Source organism: Rosa rugosa, chromosome 1, assembly GCF_958449725.1.
Source record: "Rosa rugosa chromosome 1, drRosRugo1.1, whole genome shotgun sequence".
NCBI lineage: Eukaryota > Viridiplantae > Streptophyta > Magnoliopsida > Rosales > Rosaceae > Rosa > Rosa rugosa.
The window spans coordinates 61,789,800-61,811,760 of NC_084820.1; the positions used below are offsets into that span (position 1 = coordinate 61,789,800).

Here is a 21,961-nt window from a genome sequence, read left to right on the forward strand (position 1 = left end):
TCTTATGTACTAATAAAGGTGAATGGGGCAGTAGAGGACACTATGCCAAAAAGTTAATCAGACGACAGAAGCCTAATTTTCTGTTGTCTCAGTTTTTTAGACGATAGAAAAATCTAACTCTGTTGTCTGAATATGCACTGAAACACACTTTTTTCATTTTGAATAAAAGGATTCAGACAACATTTTAACGTTGTTAGCTCAAGATAGAAATATTTATACCTATAATTTTCATTCATCTGAAGCCTAAAAGGTAGTCATATTCAGACAACAGTGATAAGAGACATCTGTTGTCTGAATATAGATGGTTGAAATTTTGGAATTCTCCCTCCATGCCCTTTTGACCATTTCCCTCTCAAAATGGTCAAACCCTAGCTGAATTAAAAGAATGGTAACATTCAGATAACAGATGTTGTCTGAGTATTTTTTTTATTTTTATCTTTTCTTTTCCCTTTGAAAGCCTTAAGCCCCCGATACTTTATTCATTCTCTCAAGTCTCGAGCAGTTCACGTTTCTTTCCCTCATCATTTCAGATCTATGAACGAGGAACTAGTGTAGCGTTTGGGTACTCGAATCCAACTACATTTTGTTTCTCTATCTTTACTCTCTAGGTCACCCGTTCTTCCAATCCTAGAATCGTAGAAAACTAGAGCATGCAGTTGCAGTAGCCATGGACCCAAAAGCCGTGAAATTGGACTTGGTCCTTATCCTCGACTGTGGCTCCCACCTTATCACTCGCCGCATCCGAGATCCCTCTCCGTCTTCTACCTCACAATCTCCGGTACCAGCCCCCTCACCGACCTCAACCCCAGCGTCACCATCCTCTTCCTCGGAATATGCTACGGGCTGCTGCAGTTGATTGTAGTGCACGGCTTGGCAGGGTGGTTACTGTTGGGGAGAAGCAGGAGTATGCATGGCAAGATGGGTCCAAGAGGGTTGGGGATAGGCAGGTGGTCTGGATGATTAGGTCATCAAGCTACCTGGCCCCAGGGGTTCCAGGAGATGGCGCAGAGCCAGCAAGGAGTGGTCGCTACCATCGAAAAGGAGGTTCTATGGACTGGAGTACCACCCTGAGGTATTATTTCATTGGATGCTTTCAACATTTTTGTTATGTATGTTGCTGAATTGGACTTTGATGGAACCAGCAAATATACACTTGGAATTATGCGTTTGACATACTTACAATTTCTATGTTTTGTATCTTCACTTAACGAAGCAAAGTTTTCAATTTTCAGGAATCATACAACCCGAGTAAGTTTGTGCTTTCAGTTCTCTCACATTTTACTCACAAGTCAGAACCACTATTTGATGTCTCAGTTTGATATTGAATCTTTGTTATATTTCGATAAATTACTTGTGAATGGGACTTATAAAGGATGAACAGTATATAGTATTCTCACACAGTTCAATTAGATAGATAATTAATACGCCGTGAATTTTAGAAAAGGGAACCATGGTTTTATACTGTTGGCCAAAGCAATGTCTAAACCACTTTCCCATTACCTCTGGAGTCTACACCACTCTCTGTTGGCTTCAAAGTTCTTCACTTTCCCAATGAGTCTCTGATTTTTCACTTTCCCAATTCATAAAGCCTGGTTCTTTGAGCACCCTTTAATCGATTTCTTGTAAAAATGAGGTCTTCCACTCGGCTCGACTCTGCTCTGTTCCAACTCACACCCACTCGGATTAGGTAAATCTTTTGCTTTTCTCAAATGGGTGCCATTGCTTATTGTTTGTTGATGAAGATTGGATTTGGGTTTTTTTGGGTTATGAGCTTATGAGCAATGTCTTGGTTGGAAATGCATTTTTGTTTCTTTAGTGATCTGAGTGTTGTTGTTTTTTTCTTTTCTTTTGGGATTTGATGTTTTTGGGTTGTATTAGTCTGTGTGATTCTTTCATTGTTTGGTAGTATTTGTTGATATCTAGTGTGTCTGTTTTCTTTACATGTTTGCGCCTGACCACTGATTTGTGTTGTTTTCCCTCGATCTGCTTTTTCGACACACTTTATGCTGATAGCTCTGGTGGCACCAGATTCTGCCTCTTTCAGGTGGCAACAGCCCCTACCTTTCCCTACCATATTTACCAAAACCCATTTTTCTTCTATGCATTTTTGCTTTTCGCATCTGTATGAAGTAAAAAGGCTGGGTATTGGGGTGTGAGAGGGGATTAACGAGGAAGCTTTAGAGAGCTTACTAGTTTCAGGACATGAGATCAACTGAAAGTTTCACTGTTCTTGTAGCTTCCTTCATCTTTAGTTTATTTTTTCATATATAGGGAGGCAAAGATTCCATCAACTAGATTTGATACTGTGATTTTTTTTTCATTTGCGTTTCTACTTTGGAAGACTATGATTATCTTTCTTTTTTGTTAGTAATTTTACCATTGGATATTGACACCCCGAGTTAATTATTTTTGACAGGAAATATGCCAGTGCTAGATACTAATGAAGAGAACAGTTCTTTATGAGATGAGATATTATATCCTCATTATAATCTTATTTATATATTTAGTTTGATTAATGTCTTTTATATTTAGTTTGATTAATGTCTTATATTTAGTTTGATTAATGTCTTTTATATTTTCATGTCATGTGTAGTCTTTAATCAGTGATTGCTGTAATCTAATTTGGTTTAGTTTTTCCATATAACTAGTTGAGATTTTTGTGGGTGCTAATTGTTTTTTTATATCTGATGTTATTGTAGTGTTCAGCTTCTAAAAGTTCTAGAGATGCGCAAAAAAATGCTGCAGAAAGAGCATGGCTTTTACTCGTGCTGTAGCAGTAGGTTTTGATGTTGATCATTTGCCACCATTAATATCATTTGCTGAATGCTTTGGGGCTTCATGCTTGATGTGAGTAGAACTTCCTTCTTCTGTCCGTTTAAATATATACTTTTTAAGAGAAATATAATTTCTTTGATATATATAAGGCGTATATCAACATGTGGCAGAATATGTGCTTCAAGTCTTTACTCGATTTTAAAATTTCAATGTCACAGGGATGTTTGTAGAAGATATAAGGAACTGTGGAAACGACAGCATGAGACTGGCCAATGGCTTGAAATTGAAGCAGCTAAAGCATGTCTAACCGAGCAGACTTCTCTGCCATGAATGCATCGGGCATAGTGCTTTTAAATATGACATTGGCAGAGAATAATGGAAAAGCTACTTATGCAGGTAAGACTTCAATTTCTAGGAGGGTGTCCTACAAATAGGTTACTAACCTAGTACAATTACTTCTCTCAAGAAGTGTCATGATATATTTAACACTTTCCCATTACCTCTGGAGTGTTAATTAGTTAGACTGGCCATCATTTTGCAGTTTTATACTCCTGATCATAAAAGTCATCTAAATAATTCTTCAATTATTTGATTGTTGTTTCGGTTTCTATTTTGGGCTCTGGAAATTTTGATTGGCAATGCATTTTTTTTCTTTTCTATTAAGGCATATTTTCCGATTTATTTACCTATATTCAGTTTAGTTTTGGGCAGTATCTGTAAGAGCAATAGTTGTGTGGAACATTATGCTTTAATGGGTGGCACGGATTTGTTGCATTTTGAGCTATGAACAAGAGTGCTGTATTAGCTGATATACAGTAAAGGCAATCTATGTTGTATAGTGGTATTTTGATGCGCTTTTGTTAATCGTCAATGCGGTCAGCTTCTAATATAAGTGAGCTTTCGGTTTTCCTTGGCTTTCACTACTGCAGGTTCTACAAGGTCGTAGAAAATAAGACTGGTCTGGTTTCAAGTTCGCTCTAGCAGGTCACACCTTTGTTTTTCAACTGATCTTTCTTATGACCGCAATCATGTTATTAAGATGCATTTGCTTGTATGAGAGTGTTTTGGCTCCAAAACCAGTTGGCTTGCAAACTGTCTCTTTTGAGCGAGTGATTGCGCAGGCGTGCCAGCACCGCGGGGTGCAGTCGTTGGGGTAGTCCCTTGACCTGACTTCTTCTTCAAGCGCTGTGGACGAGGAGAGCACCAACCTCGTCACAGGGTTCTTCTCTAGCCTTTCGGAAAAGGACTTTTGCCTTACGGATAAGGACTTTGGGTGTGATCTCTTCGCGTCACCGAATCGATACTTAGTGTTGTAGACTAAGCAGAGCAATCACTGGGAAGTTTGGAGAAAGCACGGGTTGCGCTAAAGCGTGACTTTAGCTTCGCTGGGTTGCGAGGGCGTTACCCTTGCTTCGCTGGTAGTAACGGTGGCGGTTGCGCTCGCAGTCGGCTCCTGGGGAGACTGGGACTGGAAGTACGGTCGCTGGTAACGGTGGCGGTTGCGCTCGCAGTCGGCTCGCTGGGAGACTGGGACTGGAAGTACGGTCGCCGGGTTGGTCTGGTGATGCTGACAGTCGGCTCTTGGAGAGACTAGGACTGACACACGGTCACCGGGTTTCAACAAGGTTGAAGGTTTGCTCCGGGGAGGCTTTGTAATCGCTAGGATTGATTGATTTGAGAGAGGTCCTTACTGTATCGTCTTTAGTCTCTATTTATAGGCTGCTGCAGCTTCACTTTCCAAATAGGAATGAAATACTATATTTTAGGCCACAGTTATTGGCCTTGAATCAAATCAAAACTCTTAATAGTTTTGATATCTATCGTAGTCAATAAAAGATTAACTCTGTCACCGCTAGAATATAGGCAAAGATTAATTGCCTCTTGGATGCCTGGACGTAATCTTCCTCTTGGATGCTGTAGGATATGCATTAATTACATATATATCTTCGCGAGCACTCGTCGCGGGGATTCCGTAGATCGCGGCATGCATATACATATTGGCAGCAAATAGTTCCACGTCCACCTTAATTGCATCATTGCATGAGAGACTTGTCCTTAATTGCACCATGCATGAGCCACCACATCACATATATATATACATATGTATTCCTTCATTATTGACAATCAAGGATGATCACATGCTTCCTATCTCTCCCACGTCCAGCTACCATCAATTGCATGGGAAAGCTTAGCTAGTGGCCCACCTTGACTTCTTCCTTAATTGATCAACCAAAGACCATAATTGCATGGGAAATATATATATATGGCCAGCTTGATATTCACGCTCGCGTAATCTCGGCCATATATACAGCCTGTATATTTATCCTCCCGTTTTGCACAATCTTGATAACCAAGCAAATCACCATTAATCATCAAATCTCTTGATAATTACTAGTAAATCCATGAATATCACGATTTGCCTCGCGATTGCTTGATCTTCAAGTAGGCTTTATTTAGCCTCTAAACAATATATTCCGAACTTATCGAAAATATATAGCTTGGGCCACGGATACTAGCTCGATTTTCCTCAAGTCCCCCTTATCGAGAAAAAATGTTATTTTGGGTTCAAACAGAGAGTATAACTTCCTACTCGTAAAGTGAAAGTGAAGGAGATAGTCTGTTGTTTTGGATTACTGCACATGAACCATTGTCCTTTTTTATTACAAGGTGAAAAAGAGACTCGAGATACTTTAGACTGTAGAGTGAAGTTCAAACACTATGAGTAGGTCCATCCATTGTTCTTAAGCTGAAGAGAGATTAATGTTTAAGTGTTTAACTATGGTAGCTTTATAGAAGCAATTATAGGCTTTATTATTTATGAAAACTAGATTCATTATTGACTTTCTCTTTGATTGTCTGGACCAGCTTTGCGATGGAATGATTTTTAATCACGACCTGCCTGGATGTGTTGATTGCTCGGTAGATTTCTCAACTTCCAGTCTTCCATGCTGTTACTCTGTCTACTTTAATAGAGAAGGCAATGATAATATTGAAATTTTGAAATGCTTGCAATTATTTACTTCGTAGGGATAGTATTTCCTCATCTTTTATACATTAGTTGCTGCGATGTTTGGTTTTCATTTAAAAACGCATCAAGCATGCCCATGTTTTGTTCTTTTGACGATATCATTAGGCTGATAATTGTTTGGGTTTTGCTTTATACCTTGCAGTTTCAGCATATGAAGTGAAAAATTCTATGTGAACTCTGAAGGCAAGTGATTGGCATCTTGAAGGAGCTAGGAGCATTTAATATATTCTACAGCCAAGCCACGGGAGGAGAAGAAAAAACAAATATCCAAGCTCTAGAGTACATTACAAATTATTTTGCTAGTCAGCTTCAATAGGTAGGTCTCATGGAACAATTAATGAGTATTGTAGATGTATTTTGATGGCTGTAATGACATTGGAGTTTCCAAAATGAATGAGAACATCAATGAATGACGAGCAAACTTATATGTGTCATCTGAAATACAAGGCAACAACAAATTTGAAGGACAATATGTTGTTTGAACAACTGAAAAACAATAGAACCACAAATAACTATCCTCTTATATTTGATTAAAACAACAGATAATTGTCGCTCAAAGGTACATAGAACCACAAATAACTATCCTCCTACATTAGTTAAGACGACAGACAACAGAAAAATGTAATCTTAACTAAAAAACCACGACAAGTATCTGTTATATTTAATAGACATAGACAACAAAATAGTTGGGTTATTTATAGTTTTATACACATTCAGACAACATAAAAATGAATCATAAATGTAGCTACAATAACAAATAACTGATGTTTCTTATCTTTTCAGACTGTAGTTATATGTTATTGCATACTTAAGACCACAATTATCTGTAGTTTATAACCATTACAGACAACAAATAAGTTCTCAATACTTAATACTTCAGTTCATTCATACCACAGAAATATCATTACTACTGTCTTTGAAATAGCTATTAAACCATAGAGGATAAAGATTGCTGATGTCTGTTTATATATAGGGTAACATATTTCTGTCGTCTGAAATCTTCATAACACACACATGTACCTATGAGGAATCAATCAGACAACAGAAGACCAAAAACATGTCTGTCGTCTGAGTGCAATCAGACGACAAAGTTTCTACGTCGTCTGATTGCACAAGAGACGGCAGCGCCTCAGACGACAGAAAATCATGGAATCAGACGACATACATTATCTGTCGTCTGATTAACATTTTGGCATAGTGGGAGTAATTTTTGGTTTTAATTTCTTCTTTCCAACAACAAATATTTAAGAAAAATTAACTCAAAGCTAATTAATTGTGAGACATGTTGAAATCTGTGATTACTGGCCAAGCATATGGCTTACACGGACAATGATATGTCATTTGGGTTTCAAATTTGGGGAAGAGTTTCTAATAAGGACTTTATTTTAAATAAATTGTTGGATAAGTGTTTTTAACTTTAGTCGATATTTTCAAATTTCAACATGCATGTAATCTTGCCATTCATTCAAAAGTCTGCATTTGGCTTGGAGTTAAATCCCAATATATTCTTGGTGGCCAGGGGGGAGGAAGCGTTCTGACAAGATCCCCTGAGCACGGATTAGTCTCTGGGCCTGGGAAGCTTTCGAGGACACCGTGTGATTGACAAATCAAAAAAAAAAAAAAAAAAAAAAAAGTCTGCATTTGGTCCTCATCAGAAACTCTCGCTCAAATTTAGTATCTCAAATATTTTTCTTTTTTAATTATATTAAATGATTTATTATTTTTTTCTCCTAAAGAAAAAAATAGGGCACTTTACTGTTGGGCTTTTTAAGGGGGATTTTGCCATACAATTGGGTTTGGAGTCTGAACTCTCTGAATCCCTAAATTATTTCTCCAGCTCTCGAAGTGCAGCTCCATCTTGATCGAATCTCTCTCTCGACATCCTCTTCTCCATTTGTTCCTTCTACTCTTTTTATTAAGGACAAAGGTAACTGTGCAATCTTATTTTCTGTGCACTTGTTTTCGAATCAGCTTCAATTTCACATTATTGAACTTGTGCGTTCAAGTGTTGAGAATAAGGTCAGAATCCGGTTGACTTGAGTCTTCGTATATATTGTTTTCTGATTGTGTTATATAATGACAATCCAGGAGGAAAACATCTATATGAAATATGACGTTGGAGTTTGGCAAAACTATTGATGAAGATGTGGTGGAGCAAATCCTATCAATTCTGCCACCCAAATCTCTGAAGCGATTTCAGTGCGTCTCTAAAAGGTGGTATGCTCTGATCACCAGTCCCAGGTTCGTAGCTAAGCACCTCTCCAATTCCATGCACAACAATCTCTCCACTAGTGTTCTTATGAAACGTGGAGTCCGTAAGGATACCAACCCTGACGAGACTGAAGAGTTGTTCTCATTCCTTCATTTTCGAAATGATGAAGATAATGATGTTGATAGTGTGCATGATGAGCATAGCTTTCTTTCTAGTATCCAGGAATTCCATATTCCGTTTCCTACCGGTGTAAAGACTCCGCACGAATCACTTATAATTATAGGCCATTGTAATGGGATCATTTGTCTAGCTCAAGCCGTTTCTGGTGAGGTGATTTTATGCAACCCAGCAATTCATGAATATAAGCTTCTTCCCCCCTCTCCATACCTTCCAGATTCCGATTGGCCCTTTCTAACCACATTCCAGTTCAGAGATGGTTTGGGATTTGGATATGATCCGAACTTTAACGAATATAAAATTGTTAACATTGGATTTTCTGCTTCAGAATTATCTACGCCTGATGGATTTAACATTTATAATCCTCCCAAAGCAGCTGTCTACACCCTTGGTACTGATATTTGGAGAGAGATCAAGACTGATTTGTTAGAAACAGAAACTACTATTCTTTGGCCCGAACAATTCCAGATGCACTTCAAGGATATGTGTTTTTGGCAGGGACATGAGCAACATAAGGAATTGGACGTGCTTGATGAAGACGAGGAGCAATTCATTAGGGAAGTTATCATTATGTTTGATACTGGGGATGAGCTTTTTCATAATATAATGTTACCGGATGAATTTGATTATCCATCAAAAAATTATTTTGTTGAGAACCTTTTAGGGTGGAAGGACTCCGTTGCTCTTTTGGGAAGACAAATCTGTCAAATATCATCGTTTGGAATATGGGTGATAGAAGAATTTGGTGGTCCTAACGGTGGTGCTTGGACAAAACACATAACTTTTGACCTCCCTGTGGAACCGTTGATATTTTGGAAGAGCGACAGGGTTCTTTTGAATGGTCCTAACGACACTGATTATAGAGGACTTATATTCTCTTATAATCTCGGTACCAAAAAGCTTAAAAATCTTCCCATTCGAAGCGAGCGGACTGACTCTACTGCTATTGTGTATGTGAGCAGTATAGTTTCAGTATTGGGAGGCAGCAAACCCGAGAGCAAAGATAATTCTACACCCAATGTATAGTTCTTACTGTTCTTTTTTCCATCCCGATGCTTGATCAAATATGTATATCAATATGATGTTGATATTATATTTACTTTTATGGTTCAAAAATGTAGAATTGTTGCAAATTATAGTTGTTTCCATGCTCTTTTACAGGCTGAATTTTCTGTATTTGAGTACCCTTCTCCACCAGTCAGTCATTATATGGTTGACAAGAAAACTTACTCATATTCGGTGTGGGCAATCCCATCAGATGATGTGTCTCTCAGGATTAAGAAAGTGATGGAGGGATTGCGGACTGAATTCGGCGGGCCGGAGATTGATCCCCACATTGCCGTTGTGGGTTCCATCCGTATGAAGCATGGGGATATGCTCAACAAGTTCATATCTCTCCAGTCTGATGTTATTTCTTCGTACAAAGCAAAAGTTAATCAAGTCGTTACTAGGAGTTCCTATTTCCAATGTATTTCTCTCCTCATTCATTCATCTTTCAAGGTGTCACCAGAGGTACTGTATTGTTGTCATTTATTGTTTTGTTATGTTTTGTTTTATTTTTATTTTTTACGATTTTTCCACTTCTCTGTCGGCCTTTTGGTTTCAGATAGATGTATGCAGATTAATGTATAAAAATGAAATTTCTTTTGGAGAATTTATGCACCTTTGGTTTATGGCATCTTACTTTTACTTTTATCTATTAGTTGAGCCTAGTATTAGCTTACTCTTCATATCTATTAAACTGTTTAGAGTAATTCACGTGTATCAAAATTTATTTTTCTCAGTTATCGTTTACAACTGGAGTCTGTGGTGGGCAATTCCATTTCTGGAATAGTAAGTTCTTTACATTTTAGAGCTGGTTTGTTTATGAATTTATCTGTTCAACCATAACTCTAGCCATAAGCTATTTGGAAAAGCAAATATTTTGTAAGTTTGGGCATATAACATATAATTTTGTCCTGTGAGAGTGTGTGTGAGACGATCTATCGACTAAAACTAATCTTCAAGCTTTCTACATTTGAAAATTGTTACATTATCCTTGAGAACGACATCAGGGATCTTAGGACTATAATAACATCAGGATCATTCTGGTGTTGATCTTGGTCTCTTTGAAATGACAGACGTCTTAATACTTAATTTCTATCTATTGAAGCATATATAAATGCTGTTGATTTAGTAAGATTATATTCGTCTGCTCGGAAGTAGGAACCAATCAAAGGACCTCCTGAGTAACATAAGATATCATAGAAGTGAATTCTTGCTATGGCCAGGTTTTCTGTGCATTTAGAGAATAAAGATTAGATTGCAAATTTTGCTACTTTATCTTCATTCCAGATTATGATTTATTGATGGGCCAAAACTAATGTCTGTCCTCTGCAGAAGTTAGGCCACATTTGAGCCTCCTTTATGGTTACCTGACAGAAGAAGAAAGGAAGAAAGCTCAAGAAAAAGTCAGTTATCTGGATGAAGGCCTCAGCAGCTTGAGCTTCTTTATAACTCGACTTGCATTGTACAAAATTGACTACAAAGACAGAAGTCTCAAATCATGGGAGAAGATTGCTGATTACCCCCTCCAATTTGAGTAATTCCCTTACTTTTATCTTTTGTCTGAGTGTCCCTGCTGTAGTCCTGTGACTCCTGTCTGGCACAATTAGATTTTGGATTGCTACATATGTGTCATGACAATCTTATTCCTACACCTTCATAATGATGAGTTGGTTTACTTTTAGTACTTATTCTGCAGTATTATTCTTCAGCCGAAGGCTAAAAACCAAATGACTTTTGAACTTATTGATCAGAAGTAAAGACAAAAACAGATAGAAGAAAAGAGGAAATTGTCCTCTCTCACCACCCTGATTGTGACCCCAAACACAAAAAATGTTGTAATTATCGACACTCAGTCACATTCTAAGTTGTATTAAATTAGCTAAACTATTATATATGCATTTCGGATAACATAGACATGCTCGGAAGAAGACATTATTTTAGAACATTTGATGGTGAAAATTGAAATATGATTAAGAATATATCTATACACACAATTTTTGTTTGTGGGAATGATCTAAAGGTGCTAGTTCTTTGTTTTGGAGTGAGGCTGGTCATGGCTTGTAGGATAATCATGTTCTACCGGTACTATGTTCCTCATCTACTACTTCGTCATCAGAATATCCGAATCTTGAAGCCCAAACTTTCATTTCGAATTTCAAGGGCATCATCTTACCATTATTACCACAACCTTAACCCTACTGATACCCAAACCAATTTCCCCATCAAGCCAAAACTTTCTTCCTTCATTACAGACTCTGAAATCCAAGCTGAATTTTCTCACCATGATCCGGGTGTTGCCCGGATAAACAATGGCAGCTTTGGTTGCTCCCCCGCTTCTGTTATCTCTGAATTGCAACAATGACAACTCAAATGGCTGCGCCAGCCGGACCATTTCTTATTCAATGAGCTCCACAAGGGGATACTCAAATCAAGAAACACAGTTAAAGAACTTATCAATGCACAGGATGTTGATGAAATTTCCATTGTAGATAATGCCACCACAGCAGTAGCCATAGTCTTGCAGCAGATGCAGTGGGCCTTCTCTGAAGGCAAATTCAAGAAAGGGGATGCTGTCATCATACTGCAGTGTGCTTATGGCGCAGTGAAGAACTCGATCAAGGCCTATTTTTCGTGTGCTGGCGGGTATGTTATTGAAGTTCCATTTCAATTTCCAGTGAATTCCAGTGAAGAAATTATAAGTGAATTTCGGATGGCTTTGGTGAAGGAAAAGGCTAGTGGTAGAAGAGTCAGATTAGCGATGATTGATCATGTTACATCCATGCCATATGTTGTACTTCCAGTTAAGAAATTGGTTAAAGTTTGCAGGGAAGAAGGTGTTGATCTAGTTTTCATAGATGGGGCTCATGGTGTTGGGTGTGTAGATGTTGACATGCAAGAAATTGGAGCAGATTTTTACACTAGTAATTTGCACAAGTGGTTCTTCTCCCCTGCTTCGGTTGCATTTTTATATTGTAGGAAGTCAGTCACACATTTAGAATTGCATCATCCTATGGTGTCTCATGACTATGGTAAAGGGTTGGCTATTGAAAGTAGTTGGATAGGGACTAGGGATTATAGTCCATCTTTAGTGGTTCCTTCAGTTGTGGAGTTCACAAATAGGTTTGAAGGAGGTATTGAGGGAATCAAAACGAGGAATCATGATGTTGTTTTTGAGATGGGTAAGATGTTGGCAAAGGCTTGGGGAACCAATCTTGGGTCTCCGCCAGATATGTGTGCAAGCATGATTATGCCCATGCTGATTTTGTCATGGGTGAAACTGCTAAGCAAGATGCATGTACATGATCCTCTTATGACTTTCTTCAGATTGCTATAACAGGTCCAAATTATTGCTGCCTAAGTCCTTCAAGTTTATATCTTTACTATAAACATACACCACAATCCACTGCCACGTACAAAGAATATCGTACATTAGTCTCGGATGATCAGAAGTGGAACCATAAGAATGTTCGATTACACTCTTCCACTCACAAATCTGCAGCCCTACACAATAAGTTTACTCCTCCGGTGTACAACATGGCAAACATTCTGAAAGACATTCCTCTTTTCCTCGGCTATGGAGGGAGGGATACACTTTCGGACGTCAACGATGTGAAGGCTTTGCTTAATGACCTCAAATATCATGACAAGGACAAGCTTGTGGAACAATACGTGGATGAGTATGCTCATATGGATTTCTTTATGGGTTGGAATGCCAATCATAAAGTTTATGATCCTCTACTCACTTTCTTCGGGCAACATTGAGAGTTTTGACTCCATAATCTGTATTTTCTAGATCTTTCTTTTGTCTTGCAAGGCTGTTTTCCCTTTAGTAGTTGTAGTAGCTAGATAGGCATATTTTCATAATAGCATTCCCATTGTGTAACTTTGATTTCTTGGGAATAAAGTTCTAATTAGCTCTTGTCATAATGCTGGCTTGCTGCTGTCATTTTCTTGGTCCTTAGTGCTGCTGTCCTCACTTTCAAAATTCTAAACACTGCCATGGAGCAGTTGTGTTCAACGATGGAGAGAATTAAGACAGCAGCAACTACTGTAATTGACTAGCCAAATTTATAGCTAGCAAGCTGCTGTGAGTGTTGATCAGACTCAGAAATTGCATAGCTTGGACTCATAATGTTCTTTTTCTAGCTCCCTTCTATTAATTAATCTGTTATTGTATCCGTTGTATTAAGTACTGACACCAATTTCAGAGCAGTAGAGTAGTAGTAAGTTGTGCACTTGTGTATGTATTCACAATTGATCATCTAGAATATGACAGCTTGGTAAAGTAAAGATTGTCATGACTGATTAGTAGTTTAGTACAATGTTTTGGGTTGTTCTACCCCCTCATGTATTCATAGTCTATGCTGACAACTAGGCTTGGAACTTGGAGCAAAGACCAGTATCTTGCCGAAATCACAACTTTGTACTACTGTTTTAGTATTGTCCCTCAGAGGAGTCGCTTGAGTATTTTCTAGTCAGCTGTGAACTCCAAGAGGACATTACTTTTTTGTGTCAAAATGCATCTTTTTAGAGTATTGATTTCAATGTCTAAGGATATCACGTTACCAGTCAACGGTTTAACTGGATAATGAAATCAATAAGAGGTATGAAATTGTCAGGTTCCAATCTATGAGTTAAAATTATAATTAAGCCGAGAAATGAAACTGAATCGACCTCAGATTGTAGAGTAGTAAAATGCAATTAGCCAGATACTGTAGGCATCAAGTGAAGTGGATAACAGAGGATGTATTAGTGAGAACTAGCTAGCAATATTTGGCATTTTTTTTCACAGACACAATACAATGGCAGATCATTCAGTGGTCCTGTTACACCAAAACAAGCCATATAAGTAAAATTGTAAAACCAAAGTCTGAGAATCACAATGATGACATATATAGCGACCTAGCTACATTGCTACATCAATGATTCAGCTCCCAACAAGATATTAAAGCCATCCCTCATTCCAGTCATCCATTTTGAACTTCTTTATCTTGTTGGTCAAGCTGTTCTTATTATCAACTGTCTAATTACCGCGTGTAAATAGTGTGAATTGTGCAAGAGATGCTTGGCCAAGTTTTAGCTAGCTAGCTGCTGTGAGTGTTAGTCAGACTCAGAAGTGCATAGGTTAATTAGGATATCAGTTTGTTCTAGTTTTTGCTTTCAATTTGCCTAGCATGAACAGTAGGAGAGGTATATGACTACTTTTGTCTAAATGAAAGAAAACATTAACAAATAAAAGAATGATTAATTACAATGGAATTTTATGTAGCCTGAAATAACTAAAGCTAGCTTTCATGAACATGCATGAAGTGCAAGTTTGCACAACCGGCTTCTAGCTATGATTGCCAGATTCCTGCAGCTCTAGATGAACAAGTGAATCTAGATGACTTAGCAAAGTCACAATCTGTACTTGTTTCGCATGGTGAAAATGTGCCACTGTTTTTAAGAGTAAATAATTAAGCAGCTTCTTGCTTTGCTATGCAGAGAGAAATTACGGTTTCATCCTCATTTTTGTAATAATTTACATTTTTGCCATTCGTCCTAGGTATATATAAGCGTCAGCCTTACAGGCCTGTGTCTACAGCGACAATCCGACATCAACTGTTCCAGATTATCAAGGTATTTGAGATTTGTTGTTTTCTTCTTATTTTTTTTATCTCAAATTTTCTGATTGAAATTGTTTCTGGGTCCTGTGTATTTGATGGGTCAAGGATTGGATGCTTCAAAATTGAATACTTGATCATAAAGAGTGAGGCTTTGAATCATTTTGTGCTTGGAAAATTAGCATATATATTGATTATGCTGTTTTTGATATTGGGTTGTTGGATGTTATTGATGACTATATATATATATATTTTTTTTTTTTTCAATTTGTTAGTCTAGGGGGCTGGTGTATGGATTTTGGCAAGCAATCGCATTACTACAGTTGGTGATTGCTTTTTTTTTTTTTTTTCCTTTTTTGACAGGATAGAGCAAAGTTTAGGGTTGGAATTGATTCTGGGAACACTCAGATTACACAAGTGAGTTGGGTTTGATTGGTTTGCTATTTTTGAGGTTTTAGTAATGTTGTTTGAACACTGTGAAATCAAATATAACGTTGTATTTACAAACACAGAAAAGTTTAACTGAAGGGTGATGACCATTGTCTCTATGTGGGAAACCGTAAATGAATGGGAGTAGTGTGAATTTGAGTGGTTAAAAAACTTATCAGATCCGTCCAACACCGTCATCATCGTCGTCGTTCAGTGACCAGACAAAACCCTAGTTCACAGATCCGCGTTTTCATCGCCGATTATCAGAGCTCTGTCGATTCCAGTCATTCTTCTTCATCTGAGCTGTAAGTCCTCTTGGTTGAATTGGTTTGCTGTATTACATTTGAACAGGCTGTTAAAGAATTTTGATTCTTTGGGTTGGCTCTGGTATTTTTGGTGTTGCAGAAAGAATTCTTGCATTGTCGTATGGAAATTTGGTTCATATTGTATGTTGTGGCATAGTATTCAATTGTTAATGTGATAAAGCTTGGTTTCATATCTAGTCTCGACTTCCTGACTGGTGATCAATTATTTGTCTAAAACCTAAACAAAATCTGTTTTTGTTCTAATCCAAAAAAATAAAGCTTCCTTTTTTTTTTTGCAATAAAGTGAAATGTGTGTGACTGGGTGTTTTGGGCCTTGCAGGGTTTGGTTGAAAATACTGAACCCTAGTTCATGGAAAAATGAATAACATTTATCATCTAGTTGAGCTCATTTCCGGGGTTTGGTTGTAACATTTTAACGTCTGTGATTATTTTAGATGGATAAGGACAAGTCTCCTGCGCATGGTGGAGGTTTACCACCACCATCAGGCAGGTACTCGAGTCTTTTGCCGACTTACAATGTGAAGACTGAACCCTCTTCATCATCATCATTTCCACCACTGGCCTCTGGTGCTACTGCAGAGCCAGGTCATTTTGGTCACGGAATGTCCACTGAATCTAATCACTTTAGTCATGATATTAGCCGAATGCCAGATTACCCACCAAGGAAATTGGGTCATAGACGTGCCCATTCGGAAATTGTGACCCTTCCAGATGATATTAGCTTTGATAGTGACCTCGGTGTTGTGGGTGGTGCCGATGGTCCTTCATTTTCAGATGAGACAGAGGAAGACTTGTTGTCTATGTACCTTGATATGGACAAATTCAATTCTTCATCTGCTACATCGGCCTTTCAAGTGGGTGAACCATCAGCTTCTGCTGCACCAGCTGCTCCAGCAACAAGAGTGCTCACTAGCTCTACAGAGAATATTAGCATGGGTACTTATGAGAGACCCAGAGTTAGGCACCAACATAGCCAATCAATGGATGGATCAACAACCATCAAAACAGAGATGCTGGTGTCGAGCTCAGAAGAGATGTCTGCAGCTGATTCCAAGAAAGCCATGTCAGCTACCAAGCTTTCGGAACTTGCCTTAGTTGATCCAAAACGTGCAAAGAGGTATTGTTTTTTGATTACTCATAGATATGTCTATATACACCAATATTTGATGGAGTGAATGGATTTTGTAGTATTTTTGAATTGATATTAAGTCCTTCAGTTGTTATTATCCTTTGACTGAGTATTGCTATTTCTGTTCTATTTAACTTGAACAAGTGAAACCTAGTCTATCTTGAATTGTTGTTACGACACTATTTTTACTGCTTAATAGTTCTACTCTAGAGCTTGTTGGTTACTATGCAGTTCCAATGTTGCTAGCAGTAGTGTCTTATATCAGTGCATGTAAGGAGCATACCTATGAAAGTTCATTTCAAGGAAAAGTTTATGATTTTTACTTCAAGTTCATGAATTTTTTTTTTGGTATGTTTATAATTAGAGGTGAATATATTTGTTCTTATCGAATAAAAGCTCCAAGTATTTTTGTTTTTCAGGTATGGTTCAATTTCTATTGTTCTGTAGTATCTCTATTTATGCCTTGAGGTTCCCCCCTATTTATGTAATAAGAGTATAATGGTGCCTTGCTTTCTTTTTTGTATCATCATCGTCATCATGATTTATGTACTTATTTATGTTTTGCCATGCATAGGATCTGGGCAAATAGGCAGTCAGCTGCAAGGTCAAAGGAAAGGAAGATGCGGTACATTGCAGAGCTTGAACAGAAAGTTCAGACCTTGCAAACAGAAGCAACATCGTTGTCTGCTCAGTTGACTCTCTTGCAGGTGCTTTCCATCAGCTTAACCCTATTGTCTAGTTGATTATCCCTCTTATAAATGTGTTCATTAGATAAAAACAAAACAACAGCACAATAAAAGGGACTAGAAATGCATGACAGAGTGATCTCTTAACTCAGATGATACCCGTGCCTGGGGGGCCCGAACACAGGCCTTTATCCCACAGAAGATCCACCTCTTCATCCCCTTACTCTATTCCACCAAAATAGACTTTATTCCACAGAAAGCCCACATCTTCATCCCATACACTATTCCACCAAAATGGACAGAAGCTCCACTGCTTCATAGGTGATTTACCGACCTCACATCCCAGAACCATTGCCCACTCCTCAACTTTTCTTTTGGGTGTATTAATCTCTGCAATTGAGCACCTACCTCTCTCGATCTTCGATCAAGAGAAAATACCTCTTTTCACAAGATCAATCTGAGCAATTTGCACTCACCTTAGTTTTAACTACTTCAATATAAGTAACTTACATATAATGAGGACAATGAGTGATTGTTTTTCTTGTTGATTTCTTGTATGCAGAGAGACACAAATGGTCTGACTGCTGAAAACAGTGAACTGAAACTGCGCTTGCAAACGATGGAGCAACAGGTTCACTTGCAAGATGGTGAGGTTTCTATTTTCATGGTTATTTTCAATAAGTACATTTTCTGTTTGGCTCTCATATTTTGCCATATTCTGTTATTAATATGGAGTGTATTAGAAGTCATGGACCCTTGGTTTTATGGAATGGTCTATGGCTAAGAAAAAAACTTATGGAACATAAAACATGGCAAAAACAAAAAGATTTAAAAATAGAATTAGGCATGTGGGGGTGCATTAACCACTTTTCATCTTTTAATTTAGTTAATTTGGTTTTTTACTATTTTACTCTTTATCAGATTAAATTATTATTTTTCAACAATATCAAGCAAGGGCATTATTTCTTTTCGCTTTTGTTTTTGTTTTTCCAAAATTTAACCAGAACCCCTTTATTTCCATTCTTTGGGGGTTTTGTTGGAGTTGACAATGATGCAAGGTTTTGTTTCAAGTGGTTACATTTTAGTTGCTAACTTGCTTTTATTGTTGAACTATAAATGTTTAACTGTTTTGACCATTTTTTACAGCTTGTTTATCAAGTGAGTGGATTTTTGCTATTGGTGTCTTTAATTGATTCTGATCATATTGATATAGAACTAATTTATGCATGCCTAAAAACTGTACTCTAGAGCTTTATTTGGGTATATGTTCTTTCTGTTCGTTTAATTTGTTTTGAAATTATGTGTATATGTTATCCCTTTCATTACCCTCTGAGCTTTATTTTAAAGAAAATTTGATCCCTGATTTTGTTGGCATAAATGCTTCCTCCGCACTCGGCCTTCCCTTTTAACGTAAATGAAATTTTACTTTGTCATATTCTATTCTTATTCATTATGATGCTTAATCATGGGTTTGGTGCCTATATGTGTAAAAACTTTCACTGTGGTACTCTTAACCATGAGGTTGGTGCCTGTATGCTACTGTAGTATCCGGTATTTGGTATGTTTTAAATATGCCTGTATTATGCTGATGTGGTCCCCCCTATACGACTACAAGGTTTTTAAATTTTAGCTCTATAAAATGTTCTTGTAGACATCCCATTAGTGGATGACATATCATTATATTTTCATCACTCATATTATAATACCAGTAGCATTAAATCTAGAAGTCTAGTTTCTTAGGGAACAAAAATAGTCTAGCTTGTCGAGTTTTGGGTTTTCTTTGAACTTAAATTCTAGATTGTTCTGATGTTCCTTGCCTTATTGTGGATGAGATTATAACTCATCAGAAAATGTTATTTTTGGTTTTTTCTAATAGCACTTAATGATGCACTCAAAGAGGAAATTCAGCACCTGAAAGTTCTGACTGGCCAAGCTATGCCAAATGGTGGACCTATGATGAACTTCGCTTCTTTTGGTGCTGGTCCTAGTGCTGGCCAGCAGTTTTATCCAAACAATCAAGCCATGCACACTCTTCTAACTGCACAGCAATTTCAACAGCTCCAGATACATTCTCAGAAGCAGCAGCATCAGTTTCAGCAGCATCAACTGCATCAACTTCAGCAACAACACATGCAGCAGCAGCAGCAACAACAACCACAACCATCTCCACAACAGCAGCAGCAGCAGCAGCAGCAACAACAACAACAAAGTGAGGACTTGAAAACAGGAGCAACCATGCAGTCTCCAAGTTTAAATGATAATGCTTCAGAGGTCAACCAAACAGTAGCAAAGGATTGTTAAGAGAAATTCTCCAGTTGGTCAGAAGTATTGGGGTCAGATCTGCCTCCCCTCTTGTTTCAATTTCTGGTTAATTTATTTGTAGTTTCTTATTCTCTTTTATAGAAAACTACAGCTGTAGGTTAAATTATGGGTTATATTTCATATGGTATAGTTTTAATGCTGATGACCATTGTCCAATATAAAGTTTTCTGAAGTACTTTTCATTAGTTGTTTTTGATTGGATTTAGACATCGATTGCATGTGTTATTACTCAGATCTTCTCCAAAATTATAAATTTCGTTAATTTAGTATCTGTTTAGGTAATCTTTCTTCTGAATTGTATTCATCAGGGTACGTAGGCAGATCAGGACAAGAGCTTTTCTAATAAGCAAGCCAAGCTGCTGAAATCGCAGAAATGCACACCTGAATTGGAACATTTGGTTCGTTTTCGATCCATATTTGTTCTTCAATTTGTTGTTTGATGGATTAGTTGTCAAGTTAGAATAAGTGACTTTCTAACCTGTGTGAACATGGATTGAATAATTGCTCTGTTTTTGTTTCTTTTACTGTTTTATTTGGCATGGTTTCATCTCTTAAGCCACCTCTTAAGAGGAAGGTTAGGTAGGGCAAAGAAATCTGAAGAGGAAGGGAATTCTATGTTGAGAATGGGATGATTGATTCGTGATAATGTATCTGTACGAAAATTCGTGCTCCTGTTTATCAAATTCTATATCATGTACCCTTATTATTTAAAGGGTATTAACAGTAGACTTAAAATGAAAGGACAGTATATAACCAAAACATATATAGCATTCCCTCATAGCACAGATTACAATTCTAATATATTTCACAGCTCTTCGATGGATGTAAAGATTGGCTGTGAAGTTTTAGGTTGAAATGCTACTTTTTATGGTTATGAATGATAGTGGAAGTTGCAACTTTATATTCATTAATGAAATAGTCACAGTAATAAACTATAATATACACAATTGGTGCTTGGTTTCCTTCATTTCACCCACAACTAACTGTATAAAGAATGATTATGCTTATGCTTACAGAGATTTAATAACCTTCCTTTCATCTCTCTGTTTAGTCTTTTTTAACTCGATGTACATGTCTTCTCAGGGTTGTTAACAAGCAATGCTACTCTTCTTATCAAAATTGGATTGATATAAGAGGATGCTGGATATACAAATAGAGTTGGCTGAAGTTTAAAATCACTGAAGGAAATTCTGTACATAATGTTATTATGCCCCTGAAGTTTATTACTTTTCAAACGCAGTCGTTAAAGTGAATTTAGATATATATGGGAAGACCAGCAGAGGATTGGTTACTGATGATATGAAGGTGTGAATGAGAAGATAGAGTCGGTAATCTAGAAGTGAAGGAGAATACTTGACCAATGAATATTCCTTTCTTATTTTGGTTTTTTTCTTTTCTATTTTATTTTGAATTAGTTTGCCCATTTGGATCCTTTTCGTTATGAAACTGTGAACTTCATTCGATTTCTGTCAGTTAATTCAGTTAGAAAGAAAGCAATGATAAATGTTATAAAACTTGAATGCAGTTAAACTAGCAGCGCGGGGCTCTGTAACTAGTTCCATTAATATAATGCTGACATGATTTGGTAGCTGAAGTGTAATAAGGTGATTATTGTGATAGGGGAAACTTCAACATCAAGACTATATAAGTAAACATTGATCAGCACCTAATCGTCACCTATGGAAAATTAAACCGTTCTACAACATCAATAACAGGCTAATCATCAATAAGTAAGGCCATTGGTTAGCAATATATAATTAGCAATGAATCATGTGGAGAAAGAACCAAAAAATAGCAAGCTAGGCCTAGCCACATCAATATAGATTCCCACTAATATGTAAAAGGATCAAGGCCTCACCTCACTTGATTACCCTCAGCCTCACTTGTAGTTCAATGGCAGCCTCTAATTACTCTTGTCGCCATCAGCCGCCATCTTTGTTCCTGTTCTTCATTTTGATGACTAGGACAAGGTGATGGATACAAGGATGGAGCATTGTAGAGGGCTGCATCCCCATCTTATCATCTGTGTGAACTCCAGTGATGGAGAAGCTACTACTAGTCTACTACAGCTGGGGTATTGTCACCCGCAGAATAACCAACATCAAGCTATCAAAATATTTGGCTGGACAAGGTGATGGATACAAGGATGGAGCGTTGTAGAGGGCTGCATCCCCATCTTATCATCTATGTGAACTCCAGTGATGGAGAAGCTACTACTAGTCTACTA

The 21,961-nt window shown here is 37.5% G+C and overlaps 2 protein-coding genes, 1 long non-coding RNA gene and 1 pseudogene across 10 annotated transcripts; all 4 read left to right on the forward strand.

The window, feature by feature from the left end:
• Positions 1-472: 472 nt before the first annotated feature.
• Positions 473-6,235, forward strand: LOC133725929 (uncharacterized). 6 transcript variants are annotated; one of them, XR_009854599.1, is made up of 5 exons: positions 473-1,072; positions 2,700-3,171; positions 3,705-3,759; positions 5,641-5,694; positions 5,946-6,235. It is a non-coding gene; the product is annotated as an uncharacterized LOC133725929 (long non-coding RNA). The 6 variants fall into 6 exon arrangements; XR_009854598.1 differs by lacking the exon at positions 473-1,072 and adding an exon at positions 1,197-1,248; XR_009854596.1 differs by lacking the exon at positions 473-1,072 and having other exon boundaries at positions 1,283-2,847; positions 2,994-3,171.
• A 1,369-nt stretch (positions 6,236-7,604) lies between these two features.
• Positions 7,605-11,029, forward strand: LOC133743875 (F-box/kelch-repeat protein At3g06240-like). 2 transcript variants are annotated; one of them, XM_062171946.1, is made up of 5 exons: positions 7,605-7,730; positions 7,892-9,212; positions 9,354-9,704; positions 9,977-10,025; positions 10,572-11,029. In XM_062171946.1, the coding sequence occupies exons 2-5, from the start codon at positions 7,914-7,916 to the stop codon at positions 10,775-10,777; spliced, it is 1,905 nt and encodes a 634-aa protein (XP_062027930.1). In that variant the 5' UTR covers positions 7,605-7,730; positions 7,892-7,913; the 3' UTR covers positions 10,778-11,029. The 2 variants fall into 2 exon arrangements, with proteins under 2 accessions (XP_062027930.1, XP_062027938.1); XM_062171954.1 differs by lacking the exon at positions 9,977-10,025 and having other exon boundaries at positions 10,572-10,719.
• A 164-nt stretch (positions 11,030-11,193) lies between these two features.
• On the forward strand, positions 11,194-13,389 carry LOC133743890 (probable L-cysteine desulfhydrase, chloroplastic; annotated as a pseudogene).
• Positions 13,390-14,796: 1,407 nt separating this feature from the next.
• On the forward strand, positions 14,797-21,322 carry LOC133725931 (probable transcription factor PosF21). 2 transcript variants are annotated; one of them, XM_062153346.1, is made up of 9 exons: positions 14,797-14,858; positions 15,206-15,259; positions 15,355-15,576; positions 16,032-16,714; positions 17,301-17,433; positions 17,975-18,059; positions 19,289-19,745; positions 20,043-20,132; positions 20,818-21,322. In XM_062153346.1, exons 4-7 carry the CDS (start codon positions 16,032-16,034, stop codon positions 19,711-19,713), a joined length of 1,326 nt encoding a protein of 441 aa, XP_062009330.1. In that variant the 5' UTR covers positions 14,797-14,858; positions 15,206-15,259; positions 15,355-15,576; the 3' UTR covers positions 19,714-19,745; positions 20,043-20,132; positions 20,818-21,322. The 2 variants fall into 2 exon arrangements, with proteins under 2 accessions (XP_062009330.1, XP_062009331.1); XM_062153347.1 differs by lacking the exon at positions 14,797-14,858 and adding an exon at positions 14,945-14,988.
• The last annotated feature ends 639 nt before the right edge of the window (positions 21,323-21,961 follow it).